This window comes from Hoplias malabaricus, chromosome 18, assembly GCF_029633855.1.
Source record: "Hoplias malabaricus isolate fHopMal1 chromosome 18, fHopMal1.hap1, whole genome shotgun sequence".
NCBI lineage: Eukaryota > Metazoa > Chordata > Actinopteri > Characiformes > Erythrinidae > Hoplias > Hoplias malabaricus.
In genome coordinates this window covers 8,927,348-8,945,799 of record NC_089817.1, presented here as the reverse complement: position 1 = coordinate 8,945,799, position 18,452 = coordinate 8,927,348, and the positions used below count along the sequence as shown (strand labels likewise).

At 41.1% G+C, this 18,452-nt stretch overlaps 1 protein-coding gene across 3 annotated transcripts in view; it reads right to left on the bottom strand.

Annotated features, from left to right (window-relative positions):
- Nucleotides 1-625: 625 nt before the first annotated feature.
- Nucleotides 626-18,452, bottom strand: part of cdc42se2 (CDC42 small effector 2) — a 39,489-nt gene continuing 21,662 nt past the window's right edge. For 2 of the 3 annotated variants that reach the window (XM_066650938.1, XM_066650939.1), the window contains exons 2-5: nt 16,077-16,394; nt 3,290-3,391; nt 2,950-3,066; nt 626-2,629 (exon numbers count right to left, since the gene is read on the bottom strand). In XM_066650938.1, coding sequence (XP_066507035.1) covers nt 2,965-3,066; nt 3,290-3,391; nt 16,077-16,130 — 258 coding nt within the window. In that variant the 5' untranslated portion in view covers nt 16,131-16,394 and the 3' untranslated portion in view covers nt 626-2,629; nt 2,950-2,964. The remainder of the gene's footprint in view (nt 2,630-2,949; nt 3,067-3,289; nt 3,392-16,076; nt 16,395-18,452) is intronic. The other variant, XM_066650940.1, reaches the window with a different exon arrangement.

The following is an 18,452-nucleotide window of genomic DNA, read 5'->3' as shown; positions in this document are numbered from 1 at the left end:
TAATCTACTCACAGGGAAGACATTGAGGGGGATTACTTTCCCACACTTCCACACTTGCAGTCACATACTGCATATATCCTCCTACTTGGGCTGGGTGATACGGACTATAACAATATTCCAATGTTTTTGGGATACCCATGGCCTGAGACAATGCTTTCTGACACTTAGCATTTCATTTCTTTTCAGAGAGCCTTGACAGACTTTTTACATTGTGCCCTGCACTCATTCAAAGCATCCTGTGCCAGATGCAGGAAATTAGCCTCAAAATATAACCAAGCCTCCTCTGTGTCACACTGTAAGCATGGGGTCCTTTTCTGTAAACGTCTGTTCTGTCCCAAGAACATTTTCCTGAAGCACTGAGGCTTGTCAATATGCATTTTAGAAAATTCCAGTCTGGCTTCCTTTTTCATGAAGCCCACTGTTGCTCAAAAAGTGATGGATGATGCGATCAGACACTGATGTCCCTTGACCTTGGAGTTCAGCTTGTGTTTTGTTGTCTACCATTTTCACTGTCCTCTTCAATCTAGGGTCAGTTTTTGCAAAATGTAAAAATACACATGATTCCCAGTTACGTTGCTTTGCTTAATGGGTGCAAAGCATTTACCAATTAAGTCATGTACCATGGAAAAAATATTTATTTCAACAGAACACATTTGGTCATCTACAAGCCAACATAAGAAGCAAAGTAACATAAGCAGGAGCGTACAAAAATATGTCATGACGGCTAAAATAAGAGTTTTGTTGAATTCCCTGATGAAGAAATCCATTTGTGGTGAACAAAGGCTGAGAATAGAGTCCTTGTTGTGTACTGCATGTCAGTGATCCCACTTTGGCCAAAGTATCACTATATTGCAAGAAATGATAATTAACACTCTGTCCATTAACTACTCGGTCTTGACATCACCGGTGTGTGACTGTGGATCTTTTGAGAACATCTGATACTTCAAACACATCTTCAAATGAGCTCCAGGAGAATGCTCCCCCATTTTCCAGCTTTCAATGAATAAACATCACCAAAATGATTCATTCTGCCGACAGGAATACTGAATCAGACACAATGAATCATTTCAGAGATGACGGTTATAAATGGAAGAAAAGTTCAACAAAAGATACAAAAAGGAAAAATAAATTAGGATCAGGTCATGGCACACAGAACGTACAGTATATATACAAACTGAAAGCACTTGAGAAAAAGACAACAGGACGACGGGGACCAACGCACATATATTTAACTGTTAGTTCCTACGCTGTATGGTCTTTTACTCTCACATAAGTTTGACTTCCATGGGCTTTTGCATTGAAATGCATTATTTTTCCCCCAATCTGAGATATATTTATGTTGAATTAGTGGTCCTTAATGATCTCAATTGGAAAACTCCTTATTTAGGTGACATAGGCCAAGAGAGGATTTCCACCTTTGACCAATAGACTCCTAGATCTAAGCACCATAGCATGGCTCCTATACAGCCATCTGATATAATGAGCTGCACACAATTTTGATATTCATTTCATGAAGAGAAATTAGTGCAATTTCATACAATTATATATTTAATAGTTGGAAACGGCTAGAAAAATAAGCCTCTAAACTTGAGCAAATGCCTCGGAGGTAATTCTGTCTATAAATGAGCTCCACGATGTGACATTTGCTCAGTAATTCAAACTGCTAGGACGTTACATACATGTCCCTCCAAAGACCTGATCTGCATTTAGAGGTTGTATTTGTGCCTTTCATAGAAGACTATTAGTAAAACTGTTGGCCCCATGGTCAGGATCATCCACAATCTTATAAATATTGTTACCACATCAGCATAGAGCATTAGGACATAGACTACGTTGTCTTATTTTTTTCCACATTAACTGTACAGCATAAAGACTATAGCTTGAGCATCTTCATATCAAGTTTATGGAAGAAAAACATTTACAGCAGAATGGCGAGTGAAATGCCAGCTGCGCATTTCAGCATCAATCATTGTTCTTCTAATTATATTGTTATCACAAGGTAAAATAATGGTACGAGGAATGTGGAACAATGTAAACAGCGAAGTAACAATCACATTTCCTACAAAAACGGCATTCATTCGTGCCTAGTTTTTGAAAAAAAAAGAAAAAAAAGTACTCCTTGTCAGCAGAGCGTCATCATTCCTTTGTAACAAGCATTTTGGCACCACACGGCCATCACTAGCCACTTCTTATACAAACATTATCGGCGACTGGGCACCAACTCAAAGTCTGTCTGAGAAAATAATAAAGAAAATCAGAAAAAAAAGAAAGAAACGGTACTCTTAGGTTCCAGACCTTCAGATGAAAGAGTGCTCAGAATTTAGCTGTTCACAGCAAACCACAGACAAAGAAAGCAAGATTACACTTTGCACTGCACATGGGCAGACAGTGACGGGGGCATGCGAGCGAGCGAGTGTCCGTTATGGAGGGTAGAGATGACACCGAAGTGCTGCTGGTGTCCAGTGGACTGCTGAACGCTGACTGGGCATCCTCATTCCTGTTGAGAGCGGAACTGTCCATGTGTTTGCTGGGTGAGAACGGGGCTGGGAGGAGTCACTGAAGGCAGGTGGACGGAGGCCACAGGAGGCAGGCATCTCCGGAATCAACACACAGGTCCAAGAGAGGCCTGCTGGGAATAAAAGGGAACACGCTCTATTTTACAGTGCATGGTAGAATATAACTAGGACTCAAAAGAGTGCACAGGATTTCTCAGGGGTCAAGGTAGTGTTCAGGACACTGAACCCAGCAAATATCAACCACTATGCGATCCAGCTGAGAGTGAAACTCTTAAAATACTGTTATTATTGTACAGTAATGAAAAACCCAGTTTACATTTTTTAAGCCAATATCAGTGATTTATTGGAGGAAAGTTATTTATTGGCTGTTTGGGCTCCTCCATTGCTTATTTGCTAATGTTATTTATTCAAAATCATTCAAAAAATTCACTACCTCCCAAGTTCCATATTATCCTGCTTTTGTATCCACCAGCTGCATCTGCACATTGATGGGCATGGCTTCTCCCACGTATCCACCTTTCGACTGCATTTGGTTCTGAATTGAGTTCACCTGTAAAATCAATTAAATGATGTTAACATAGTTTAGACCACTTTTAAACTACATTACTATAGACAGCACGTGTGTGTTTTACGTGCCAAACAAATGTAAAGGAGATACATCTACATACTTCTTGAATGTGTAGTAAAGCTTAATTAATGGGCACTTTAAATAAAACAGCTGTTAAATCTGACTGCGTCAGTTAACATTCAGTATTAGCACAAGTTACACTCACAGAGTCCATGCCGCTGAACAGATCTCCAGAGCCCACATGGGCTGTGTGGACAAAGTTTGTGGGCTCGCCAATCATACTCCGGTCAATGCGCCTCCGTCGCTTCTGCAGAGATAACACAAAACATGCTTTTATGTCCAGTAGCCAAATAAATAGCAGCACATATCTACTGGCCACAATATAATCCTTCAGGAGACTAGGAATGGGACAATATGCAGTTTTTATATGTGCAAAATTCCAACAAATCTTGTGCAATCTTCCTGCCTTGCACTGATTCTGCGTACGCTCTGGACCTACCAATGCCCTGACATGGATGAGGCAGTTACGGAAGATTAATGAATGAGTGACAAATAACAGTTTCTGGGAGTTATTTATTTTATTTCGCATTTTTAAATCCTTTTAAAGGTGCATTAGACAGTTTAACAGGCCTGTCTTTGTGTGTTATTGTAGTTCACCTCCCTAGACACCGGAGGCCATACATCATGAATCCTGACCAGTGCAACAACAACTTGCAGAGGCCAAGCAGGTAAAGCACAACTCCAACAGGCACACCATTCCAGAGTGGAGTTCTCCATACTGGTTTTCTTAGGCACATGATGCTCTTGTGCTGATGTCTTTATTAACATGTCTGTTTTTAAATCATATTTTTCATGTTTCAACTGAAGTATTAGTTAGAAAATGAAATTGTCTAATGCCTCTGTAATTCTAGAAGGTTCTAGAAGCCTGAATTCAGTCATACACAGCACCTGCAGGGTTTTTAGAGTTTGTAGAGAACTTCTTACTAGAACAGACTGTCTTTGAGTCACACTGGCTAAGAGGAAATAATAACTCTGTTGCTGATACAAATCAAATGGCCCTTTTTCTTCCTCTTATTAACTTCACACTAGTGTATAACCTGATAAACACTGATAAACCTGAAACTGCTTTAACGCACAGCTATGGTCCTCATATAAAATTACTTTGCAGAGCCATACCATGATCATTAAACTGCAATAATGCAACATCAGATAATCAGAGAACAACAGCACCATCCAAGAAAGATAAAATCAGACTTCAGACTAAAGGAAAGGTCACTTGCATACAGCTTCATAAGGAGTCAAAGCATTAACTTACAGTTATAACAATACATACAGTGTGTCATTTATACCCCTTTGTGGTGCCCTTCTTCAGTGTGAGTACGTATGAGTAAATTAATTATGAACGTGTATTCTAACATTTTCCCATAGAATGATGACTTTTATGAACAGCACGTGGCCTTATAACGATTAATAAAATAAAAGCCTTTAGTGAATAAAAAGCTGCATTTGCTTTTTCTTCCATGAAAACTGACTCAGCATGAAAATACTCGTAGTGACTAAACCCTACACTAATGCCATGAACAAACAACCTGCATTTTCTGTGCAGCAGTGGCTAGTGTGACTCAGAACTGCTTTCTGCTGAATGCAGTGAGACTGGAGTTTTCAGATCATGGATGAGAACACAACTCTTGTGTTTGAAAAATTAAAATATTGATTAAGCGATAGGGCGTCACGGTGGAGCAGCAGGTAGTGTCGCAGTCACACAGCTCCAGGGGCCTGAAGGTTGTGGGTTCAATTCCTGCTCCGGGTGACTGTCTGTGAGGAGTTGATGTATTCTCCCTGTGTCTGCGTGGGTTTCCTCCGGGTGCTCCAGTTTCCTCCCACAGTCCAAAAACACATGTTGGTAGGTGGATTGGTGACTCAAAAGTGTCCGTAGGTGTGAGTGAATGTGTGACTGTGTGTGTTGCCCTGTGAAGGACTGGCGCCCCCCTCCAGGGTGTATTCCTGCCTTGCGCCCAATGATTCCAGGTAGGCTCTGGACCCACCGCGACCCTGAACTGGATAAGCGCTTACAGATAATGAATGATTAAGCAATACGTGATCAGCACTAGAACATGAAAATGAAACATTTTGAAACAATTTACTGACTCTGAACAAGCGCTAATTAGTAAAACCTACTCGACAAAGCTGTGGTTACTTAACTTTCCAAACAAAAACATCCTCAATGGTGTCACGTTCTTTCCCATTGGATGATAACTACAACATGTGATTTAAAACCAATCAGACTCCTGTCTGACGCCTGCTTCTTAATAGAGAGAATGAACCTAATCAGTCCTGAGGTCTGCAGTCGAAGTTTTATGTAAGCAACTGTACTCCCTTGACTGACCTTTTAGGTAAACACAGATTTGGCAGCCTGCAAATGAGGCTTACACAATCTGGCCTTGTCAGACATATTTAACCAAGGTTTATGGGTTTATATGCAGCAGCACATCATCATCAAAATATAATTAAAACACGCTGCCTTGGCCCTGCCTCTCTCGCTTCATTTGTTAGACAGATTAAAAGTCGATCACTTGAGGTATGTTCTCAGCCAAGGCTTCTATCAAACGCTCTCCCTTTCTGCAACTCAGTAACAAGTCACTCACTGCCCACGACCTGTCGTACAGCTGTTGCCATGACGACAGAGCAGCGAGCGAGGAGGTCTCACACCTCACTGGCCATGGAATGGTGAGACCTGCCACTTCAGTTTCTGAGAACGTAATTCCACAAGCATTCCCCATCGCTCTCTAAATAACACTTACATCTGCCCCATTTAATATTCACTTTCAGTCGCCGTGAAAAAATTAAGCGGTGTATATACCAACAGGGAAAGGCTGAGATGGAGACAGCAGGGAATTTATCATGGGGTGCAGGTACAATCACCATGTGAGAGATGCTTATCACAGAAGAGTGGGTTCAAAGGGAAATGGCTGAATACAGCTCTTCTTTTCCAGAATAAAGAGCCTTTATATAGTTGATTTAATGCCAGATATAAAAGACAAATTCTACACTGTGAGTGTACACTCAGACTTAACTATGAGTTAACTATGCAGAATTTTGCGGACCCCTGATAAAACATTGGTTACGGTTTGCAATATGGTAAAATGCTATAATTACTGAGATAAATTATGCTGCCATTTGCTTTTCTGAGTAGATATCTCCAGAACACTAACAAACTGCATGCTTCAAAATAAACAGACGATCAATTTCTTATTCCATTCTATGCTATTATCTGTTACATTCAAGTTTTCTTTGGTTAAAATTTTACAATAAGCGTACATCCATTAATAACAGCATTATTATTATTAATTTATTATAGTTATGATATAATATCTTTAGTAATAGTAAACATATCAGTTATAGAATTAATGCATAATATTTTCCTACCTTTTAAGTTTACCCTGAGTCACATTAATTCATTCACTACTTTCATATTTTCATTCATTCATTATCTGTAACCCCTTATCCAGTGCAGGGTCGCAGTGGGTCCAGAGCCTACCTGGAATCATTGGGCGCAAGGTGGGAATACACCCTGGAGGGGGCGCCAGTCCTTCACAGGGCGACACACACACTCACACACTCACACCTACGGACTATTTTGAGTCGCAAATCAACCTACCAACGTGTGTTTTTGGACTGTGGGAGGAAGCCGGAGCACCCGGAGGAAACCCAGGCAGACACAGGGGGAACACATCAACTCCTAACAGACGGAGCTGTGTGACTGCGACACTACCTGCTGCACCACCGTGCATTCCCTAACACTCATTCACTACTTATAATATCTAAAACAAAGTTACTTCACATTTCTATCAGTAGTTAAAAAGTAACTTAATAATATTGCTTATGATATCACGTAACCATTTAAACAAAAATGACCCCCCCCACATTAACTCATCACGGTTCATTACAATTAAATATTTAAACATAATTTCCAAGAAAAATAATCACTAATGACTTAACTCTACTCCTTTGCCGTCATTCAGTAAATACAGTTCTAAGAATATGCAAATAGGCCACGCCTCTAGCTCCACCCACCTCGATGCCTCTTGCATACAGTTCGAACTTACCTGGAAACCCTGCCCTGCAATTGGATGGAAATGGTTATGTTAAGGATGTGTATAATAATAATAATAATAATAAAAAACCCGGCTTGTCTTAATTTACCTGTTTAAGACTGTCTTTAGAACATTGAAATGAGCTCCTCAGCCATGGAGCTAACTGCTTTTATCACTCATGATACATCTTCTAGCACATACACTCCACCACACAGACATATTAACACTGACAAATTCCACAGGAGGGGCTCTTAAATAATGCTTAATACTTTCTGAATTATAATTAAAATAAACTTGCTGTTGCGTTACTCATTTATTATTCACATTTTGGTCACCTGACCATCCCCTAGTCTGTGCTACATCACGTACCTCGTAGTATACCCAGAGCGCTCAGAGTTTATGAGGTAGACAATGTGCTACATTGAAGCCAAATTGGAACATGCACCCAGCACTTTGCAAAGACTTGTTACGGCAAGGTATTTGTGATTCATCTAGAGTCAAAGAATTTCAGTTATTGGCACAGAGTTTTCTCTATATGTGAAAACATCTTAAAGCCATTCCCTAACACTAAGCTTAGTCCCACACTGCAGACCCTCCACCCCCCACCTCACCCTGACTTGGCCTTAATAAAAGCGGATTTGAAAAAGGCTGCCAAATCCCATTTTTAGTCCTTCCAACAGGGCTTCATGCACAGGCCTCCAGCTGAGCAACGTTTTAACAGTAAAGTCCCACTAAACAACATGCCAGTGTGACCTGGAGGAAAGCTCCCGCTGCCCCGGGGTAAACTGGGGGTCAGGAGGGGAACGGAGTCTATCCACAGGGAGATCCTGCTAGACTCATTCATACTGTATGCTACTTAAAAGAGGGCAGCGAAACATTAGCCCACCGTTGTGTTATTTTGAAAAAGATAAAGGAGACTAAATGTTCTGCCAAACTAGGCACGCTCCGGTGAGAGCCTTAAACCCAATGGCGGGCCAAAAGAGCCCAAGGGACGGTGCTGTTTTCTTTTTTAAAATTTGCTGAATCATTCATACAGACAGACACAGGAAAGCCACACGAGACTGGAAATGAATGACCCATCCACACTGGGGCAAGCCTGTAGGATGCCATCATGTCTTTCCCATTTGGCGTGACAATAGCTACATTCCTCCTTTACATACCCATTATACTGCCTACCCAAACCCCCTTAATTTAGTCATCGCAAATTGTCCCCAGCAACTCTATATCCTCCAATCACACAATGTCACTAAGCTGGGATTGTATCAAACAATCGCTAACATAATTATAGAAAGCAGAATACACTTGGAGGAGAACACTAACAGATACAGGCATTGCCTTTTTTGCTTGTGTTAGAAAAAGCCATTAATATTTACAATAGTAAGTGTAATCCCACAATAATAAATGAATTAATTACATTTAAAAAAAATAAAGAAAAAGCCAAGATTCAATTCCTTTACCTGTGCAAGGGCAGGAAAGGAACATGAGTGGGAAACAGGCTGAAATACATCGTGGTCTACTTCATCACCGAGGAAGCTGATTCATTTATACAATGGCAGGAATTCAAATAGGTCCAAAAGGGGAACTACAGAGGAAACCCGCCTAAAGCAGCACAAGCCATTGTGAGCATGTCACCTCACAACAATCCAATCCTTGTGAGAGGCTGCAGTCAAATTTAGCCTATTAACCTTCGTGTCTGGCGCGCAGCCGTTCAACGAAGCAGTTCATAAAGGCCAAAACATTTGGAGAATCCTCCAATCTCTCCAGTGAAAACTGACACGGTGGAGTCCAGCTGAGCTCTGGGCTGTAATTGCTGCCTGAGGACCTTGTGGCACCCTATCTTCAACATTTTCATACAGTCCTCATGTTTTGGAAAATGTTCTACGAGTTGTTGGCTTGAGATGCTGGCATGAGCCCAGGGTCCACTGCTGCAGTGGAATATTTACAGCAGAAATCCAGCACTGAGGCTGTTATGCCCTCATGGAAATAGATTACCCCCAACTGAACTATATGTGTAGAGTTGTTAAAGACTTTAAATCATTGGGGGGCGGGGCACTGTTACAAGTCTTTAGAGAGTTTGCTCTAACTACATGCCCAGCAGTCTATTAGTGAACAATATGCTTAGAACACTTCCTGCAGTTACAATGACCTCCCCAGTCCTTACAGCTGCCTCCAGGACAAAAAGAAGGTCACAGGACCAAATCTGTGTACTGACACATCAACGTGTTGATCACAGGGCAACTCACACCTATGGACACTTTTGACTCGCCAATCCACCTACCAACATGTGTTTTTGGACTGTGGGAGGAAACAGGAGCACCCGGAGGAAACCCACGCAGACACAGGGAGAACACACCACACTCCTCACAGACAGTCACCCGGAGGAAACCCACACGGACACAGGGAGAACACACCACACTCCTCACAGACAGTCACCCGGAGGAAACCCACGCGGACACAGGGAGAACACACCAACTCCTCACAGACAGTCACCCGGAGGAAACCCACACGGACACAGGGAGAACACACCACACTCCTCACAGACAGTCACCCGGAGGAAACCCACACGGACACAGGGAGAACACACCACACTCCTCACAGACAGTCACCTGGAGCGGGAAACACAGCCCCTGGAGCTGTGTGACTGCGACGCTATCTGCTGCCCCACCGTGCCGCCCATTGTTGAATTACTTTACTGAAATTCATTGCACATAAGGCTACATGACACTCACATTTGTCTTTCCTTATAACTGACAAACTCTAACAAACATCTCTAATGCCATACCCTTACAAGCGTCAGAAGTCATAACACTTTCTCGACTGAAATGAACCAAGCAAGCAGTCTTTTTGACAACTGATGTGTGCTGAAAAATGCTTTATGAGACATTTGCAGTTTTAAGAGTTGCCATGAAGCCTTTTGAATAATGACTTATAGAGTTACCCTGCTTTCGAATCATTACAGTGATTTCACAGCAATCACCACTTACACCCTGCCGTGACCCAAACAGCTCCCATCAGCCCCTCAGAACTGCACAGACAGAGAAAGGTCAGCTCTTTAGCCATTACATGCTTGAACTAATGCTGACCGCAGATCCCTTACTGCTGGCTTTGGCTCTGTGTGTGTTGCCTTAGCAAAGAGCCAAAGAATGACTCACCTACGGTTCTCTCTCTCAAAATCAAAATCACCACATGAGCCAAGTCAGAGAGCACTGAGAGCACAGCAGTGTCACACCCAGTGGACCACGGCCTGCCCACCATTACTGCAGCACCACACACGCGCTGAGGATCTGCTCTTTATCCATCAGACCAGTGTCCCACCCAGCCTGTCTGCTTCTCTCTCTCTCTCTTTCTCTCAGATCAGATGCAGCTGAAATCCTCAAAGCTTCTGATGCAACACAAAAACAAGTTCTTATTTCCAGACTGACAGAACTCATTAGTGTTAAACTTTATTCATTCAGGACAGCCACTTGCTTTAAAGTTAGCACTATTTCCCAGTCTCCATCACCCAATTACGCAGAAAACCAAAAGCTGTGAGTAAATCCTGATTACGAATTTGCCTCAATCTGTGTGCATCTAAGAGTACGAGGGGAGCAAAATACCTCTGAATATGCTTTCACTGCAGCAGTGAAGGTGACATCATGCAGGACAACAGTGATCGGATCACATTACTGCCTCATCATCTACATGTCTGTTGTAAACAAGCACAAAGGGAGAGACATCCAGACACAGATATCCCACTCTACCCTGTTCTGGGCTGCATACTGGTGAACGACTTTAGACGCATTGTAAAGCCTCCATGCATACAGAGCACCGAGTTTCTGCTGTAATGCGGTTGCTTTATTTCAATGTCTCATGCGTTCTTTCTGAGTAAATATTGCTAGGTTGGATCTGGACAAGCTTTGCAGAATGTTCATGACAATCCTATTTAATCTAAGGGCTTTGTTGATGTCTATGTCAATATTTAGTTTTGGGGTTTTTGAAAGGTGACGTGGTGAGGACAGTTCTTTTGTCATGTAATTGAGACTTTTAGAGATAAACATTCATTCATTATCTGTAAGTACTTATCCAATTCAGTCCAGAGCCTACCTGGAATCATTGGGCGCAAGGCGGGAATACACCCTGGAGGGGGCGCCAGTCCTTCACAGGGCAACACAGACACACACACACACACCTACGGACACTTTGGAGTCTACCAAAGTGTGTTTTTGGACTGTGGGAGGAAACCGGAGCACCCGGAGGAAACCCACGCTGACACGGGGAGAACACATCAACTCCTCACAGACAGTCACCCGGAGCGGGAATCGAACCCACAACCTCTAGGTCCCTGGAGCTGTGTGACTGCGACACTAACCTGCTGCGCCACCGTGCCACGAGAGATAAACATACAAGAGGCAATGTGATTCTGTCTGATTTTAATACAGGGTACTAAGACGCAATTATAAAAGTTTAACCACACCTACATACAATGGAACTTATAGAAGCACAGAATGTCTAACAATATGTTGCTTCAAATATATCGATTATGTTGGCTGGCTACATCCACTTTGCCGTCCTTTTAAAGACACATAATAATATAGGGATCAAATAGTCATAAGGTTAACATCAGGTCTGATGAAATGTCAGTTAATTATTTGAGTTTCAACCATCTGACTGCCACGCAGCCACTGTTCCTGCTCTACTTTTTCACTTCACTTTTCACTGACCTGTCCCCTCTCATGGGAGCCATCCTGAAGACAACCATAAATTGAAATTTATTATTAGACAATCGTTTAAGCAGTGGTTTAATATTGACAGCAGTTCTGAAGCAGGAAAAGCGCATTGGTATTTTTCACTGATTGCACTGAACCAAGCCAACCACAAAAATCCAGAATCTATGTTGTTACTGTCATATCACCATGTGACACCATCTACATCTTTACATCTACGGCAATTTCATGACAAACGGCCACCAATCTTGAATAAATAAATAATGTACTTTTGAATGGTCAGTGACAATTTGAATGGATGTATATAATAATTATTATGAACAGTTCCAGTAACGGTACTGCAGTAATTGTAAAAGTAACTGTTTAAATATGTACAGCATGTAATATTAGGGTTATTTATGTGATGCTACTACAGGTCATATACACACACACACAATCCAATGCCTCTCAGATGTTCAATATAAATTCTCTGAAAATCCTGAAATATAAGGCACAGCATTTATCCAAGGAGGGTCAGGTTAGAGGGTCAACTCTAGGTCCTCTGACCACAGACTGCTTATGAGCTCACAACCATGCTAATTCATTTAGGCCTCAATGTCACTACTCATCAGAGAGCAGATGACGGATCTAAACTGGGACATACACACACACACACACAGCTTCAGGCAAAGTATGACCTAATTCAATGAACCCATATTCCAAAATTACACAGAGATTTAAGATCAAGGGAAAACTCACGGCCAGATTGTGATGCACTCATTTTTAAAATAGCACTAATAATTTAAAGACTGTTTTTAAAAGTATCGTAAACTCCTGGAGGTCATTGCTCTCTTCATCACTATGGTGATATTCAACTGTGACAATAGGCTATTGGAAAAGTACTGGGCAAACTTCAATGGGGAATTCCACACCCAACCTTCACTGCCAATAATGATTACCTCAGCAGAGCAGGTACAGGACAAGACTGTTGTTTTAAGAATAGAAAGTTTCATTAGCTTCCTGTAGAACCTAAAGCGATCTGTTTATTTACATGCTTGCCACACAACATGAATATGCTTTTCTCATTTGGTCTTCTTCTGGCACATGATCTATAAGTTACACTACACTAATATTTTTAAAATTTCTAGTTCAAAGAAATGAGTGCTGATTTAGTTCCTAAGCCGCGCTAATGTTAAGTGTTAGCCCTTCTGGAGATTGTAGATGCCATAGCCATCTCTCGTCAGAAGGCTGAGAAACTGTAACGGCTGAAGCAGAATGGCCTGCTCAGTGTGGACATCTGTTGGTTAACCTACGAGAATGGTGGGTTAATGTTCTCCTGCCAGTGTTTCAAGCTGGTCACTGGCACTGTGTCAAAAGCAGTTTGACAAGGCTGTTGTGGAAGGCTTTATATTATGACTTTACGTGGCTTGATGCGAGAGAGGAAGCTGTCCCTAGAATCATGTGAGAGACATGACAATTCTGTATGACTAAAAAAAAACCCCAACACAAACAAAAGAGATTTGTAAGTTAAAAGTAAAAGTAGAAGGTGCATGTTCAAGGCCATATCGATGTTAACAACGTGACTGAAAAAGGGAAACTTATGTGTACTGTTCTCACTGGCTATTTAGTCCTGATAAGAAACAGCCCAATTAATAGATGGACAATCATTTTACACAGTTTCCAATTGGGCAGGACAGCATATGGTTGCTGTTCTTTTTCAGGTTCCTCAGTGTTCATTATGGAAGCCAGAGAGGGCTCCAGATTCCTCACATGCTTTGGCCAAAAAAGGCTTTGAATATCAGAGCTTACCTCCTCCCAGAGGCCACTAATAGAGAGCATTGGAGAGTGACTGAGCGACATGGATATGCTGTCCATCTCGACACTTACTGTCCCATAAAATCAGCATTGCCTACTCTTCTATCTTTCTTTCAATAATGATTTCTTTTCTAATTTGGACAATAAATCTCTTTATGCAGCACAATATGTACACGTTTTATCCGCATCACTGATCTAATGTTTAATATTCAAACTACATGAAGCCAGAGACAAGGGTACTGCTCCAAATGAGCCTCACAGTCTCAGAGTTTCACCAACAAATACAATTCTTTCTACAGAGAAGCTACACTCATTTGTCTCCAAATGTCCATGAGACCAAGTTTCAGTGAAGCTGAAAATCCACAGCTCTCATGAAGGGGACTCTCCTCAGTAAATCCTTTTTTGGTTATTTTTAGTCGTGCCGTGACTGGGAGAGCACACTGGGCTTTTTATAGGAATCTTATCTGTCTTAGAGCTGTGGAGGCAAGTGGAGACAAACTAGGGCCCGATGTGTTGTGACAGCATCCATCTCCAGGGAGGTGTGGTGAGTCACAGCGCTTGGACCAGGGGGCTGGCTTTCACACACAGAGCTAAGACCCCTGCCAGGAGCAACATTACACTGACACAAACCTACATACACACACATAACATACACACATACACAGACATAAATGCAGCTTGGAGCAAATTTACTGGTTGCCACTCACTCATTATACCTTCAACGGTAAATAAAAATGAGACACGTGTAAATAAATTTTGCTGGGAGAGTTACACACTTATGTTAATTTGGGGTCACTTTTTGTACTAAATCACTACTAATATGTTATTTAATTTATACAAGGTTACACTTAAAGTACAGTGGAACCTTGAGTTACGAAGTGTGCCGAATACGTACAAATTGAGTTACGAGCAGAGGTGCGAGCAAAATTTCTGATCCAGTTACGAATGTTTTCCCGAGTTACGAAGAGCTGATCTTCAGGATCCGACCGATAGTTTGCGTGGTGTTCACTCACAGATTCCTATCGCATCCAGCCACCACGTTCTGCTCACGTGTGACCGCGCAGTATCAAGTCGTATCTCATTCGTTATAACGTTTTACAAGTGTTTTTAGTGGTTTTTGCAAACTTTATTGTGCACCATGGCCTCCAAGAAGACCACAAAAGCAAAGGACACCAGTGTTAAGAAGACAGATGATTAGTGTCAAGTGTATCATACGTACGTAAATGTTAACCATAGGTTAAGTTTAAAGTTAAGAAAGTAGAAATTTAAGAAAGTTAAATTTTACAATTTATGCAATTTTGTATAAAGAAAGTTTGTATTTTTTACAATTTAATTTATGAAGTCATTTAGAAAGTGCAATTGTAGTTTTGTTTAAAGTGTAAGAAAGTCCTGTTATCTACGCTTCGTTCCGTGCCAGTATCCCTCCCTCCCTCTCTCCTCAGCCGCTCTCCGTAGGCTACGCTCATCTGTCGCCAAGGTAAGATTACTCTACCGTATTTTATACATGTTTCTTAATCTATTTTGTATATGTTCTTTCATCTATTTATTTTGTTGTGTAATTTTAAGTTTTGTGTGAGTCTTTCATATTGAAAAACATGCATTTTTTGATAATTTACAACATTTTGGGAACCGATTAATCCAATTTACATTATTTTAAATGGGAAAAATTAGTTCCAATTATGAGCAGTTCCAGTTAAGAACTCGGTTCTGGAACAAATTAAATTTGTAACTTGAGGTCCCACTGTATATTGAATATACCAGTCATATATAAGAACATTTCTCTTATAAATATGGCATTAAATTATTAATAAAACAAAAAATAAAACTTAAATTTAGCAAGTAATACACAGGAATAAAAAAGTAATTAATAAAACGAAAGGCTAAATTGAAGTTCTTGTAAATTTGAATTATATGACATTACACTAAGCATATGATTATAGCTTAGTGAAAAATAGCATATGACTAGAATACTCAGTATATATTAAGTATAATGTAATTTAAATCATATGTTAGCAGTAATTTAAAAAAAGGTGGAGATTCCAAAATAACATAAATACATCGGTACAATTTAAATATACATTTTCTGGTTTGCACAAAGGAGCGTATGGAATTCTAAAAGAATATTGCCAATATGCCAATATTTGATTTCACTTTTCCTGAGAAATCTCATGTCACAAGCCCAGTCTTCCAGTGCTTCGGTGTCTGCCAAACTGGTGGCTAAGCAGAGCTGTGTGAACTAAACCAAAATCTACCAAATGAGCCACTGTGCTTGACATGCACTCACAGGTGGCGCGTGCTAGCAAAGACACAATTATCGCTTCCTGTTTCCTGTGGGTTGAGTGAATGAGTGTGTGAGGATGCCACTGAAGTCTGCGGACACACAGCCAGCACAGAAACTTACCGGCTGCGGCTGCTCGGCGATACAGCAGTTGAAGCACAACCAGAATTCACTCATGATTAGCAGTCCTAAAGTGCTACAGGGCCAGTGTTCAGTGGGGAGTGGGGGGAGGGGACTTGAGGATGCCACAGTGGTTGAAGCAGGGCTGGAAAAGTGCTGAGGCCAAGGAGGGTCCTGAGAAAGTCCTAGAGATGACAGAGCACAGTGGTGACGTTGCTGGACTGCTGATGGACCTCTCTGGTCAGACAGAAGAGAGATCCTGAGTGTGAGACCCAGACAGAGGGGCTTTCTTTAGGGCCCTTACGAGGCAGACCCCAAGACCTGTAAGATAAAGGAATGAAGCATGAATGGTTTACACATCTACAGTCAAAGACAAACACACTGTAGAGACTAGACAGAGATTTAGGACGTATCAGGATGTTTTAGAGATGAACTAAACTATTTGTTTAATAGAATTTTTACAATAATTTCTAATATACTACAAAATATGACGTTATTTAATGTGAGTTACAGAAAATGTTCACACCTGCTTGACCTGCCTCTACAAATCAACGGTCTGTATGTTTAGTCAGTCCCTTTTTAATACAGTAACAGCCTCTACTCTTCTGGAAAGCTTTTGGAAGCTTGGCTCACAAAAGCTAATCCAATTCATTCCAACAGTTCCACTGTCCCTCACCCAAATGCTGGGGGATATATTGTCATCTAGCTCACACTTGGCACTGAACAAGCTGCAGTAATATATCGGTAGGGTGACCAGACGTCCTCTTTTACCCGGACATGTCCTCTTTTTTAGACTTAAAAAAAATGTCCGGCCAGAATTTCACAAACGTCCGGGATTTTTTTTTTCTAGAGCTTACATAGAACTTCGAGAAGTTTCGTTCACAAACTAGTCCCACCCTCCCCTACTCCGATTGGTTCGCTTGAGTGAGAAGTGGGTGTGGTGAAGTAGCCTAAAATCTTCTGATTGGACGGTCTGACTGAAGAGCTACCGTTATTGGTCGATAACCTTCTCTGTAAACATTTAATTGGTCAGTCTGCACGTCAGTAGTCGTCCACCCACCCCCGATTAAAAGCAATTATCAGCAGATTCTGAAATGAATGTCGTTATGTGTAAAATAATCATAACATAGTATACCACCCCTTATACAGACACTATACAGTAAAAAACAAAAAGCTAACTGAGAACACTGAAATACTGCAGCTGTCTCCTGCTTTCAGCACCTCACAGGCCCACTCCTAATTAGGGGCTTGTTATATCTGCAGCTTTAAAGTGAAATTAATTAGTGTTGATGCTCATTACTGTGTAATTAGAGTAATATCCACCTTCACGTTCCCCTGCAGGAAAACAGGAGCCAATTCACAACTAACAGGGGGCCATTTACACACCCCTGGACCTGGCCCATGACACACAAACTCACAGGACTGAGGCGTTATATGCGGGTTTAGCCTGAGCCAAGTAGAGCAGCTCAAAATGTGTTATGATTGTCACCTGCAAACAAGAACTGTATACAGCAAATCCAAATATTTTGGTTCTGAACAGTTTCCAGCAAAACATTTTAAACACATAATAGTGTTAAACAGAGCTGTTTTTCCTATTGAAAAAAAAACAAGGAAAGGCTCACTGTAATATAAAATGAAAATAAACATTAAATAAGAGATCCCTTGTGTTAAATAATGATCATATGGTGTTTACGGTACTGTAAAATCCACTGTTCATTTCCAGTAAAAACAACAGAAAACACATTTTAAAACCGTAAAATTCTTTCTTGTCTATTTCCTTTTTCAGGAACAGCTTTTTGACACTTGCACACACTTTCAGACCCTCAGATGTCTTGAGTTGTCTTCTCACAGTAGGACAGGCACAATCACCTGTGAATTTGTTCTGATCTGAAGTGGAACTACATTTTCTCCTGTATCCCACAGATGAAACTTTAAGAGCTGTGTAACTGAGAATGTTTTGTCGATATTAAGACTCCGAGTTCCTCTACAGATTTTAATCATGTTTTTTCACTTTTTCTATCGACTTTCCCTTTCCATTTGTAGAATATCTTATATATCCAAACTATAAATTCTAATAAAATGTCGTTAAATAAATGACCAGTCTTCTCTGACTTTGCTAAACTTATGTCGGTGTGTGCATTAAAAATGTAACATATTGAATGGTTTATAGAGTTGTAATAGAGCAATACTGCAGACATTGCTTTCTTTATATTCGATATGAGTACAATAAGTATCACTCAGGTACCTTCTCTGCTTCGGTTCCCTATTAGACTCGTGTCTAATCGCACTGTAAACAGGAAGCGCATCAATAATGCAGCGCTGCAGCAGCACAGAGACTCACACACACTCCTCGGCACAGTCACAGGAACGTGATGGATG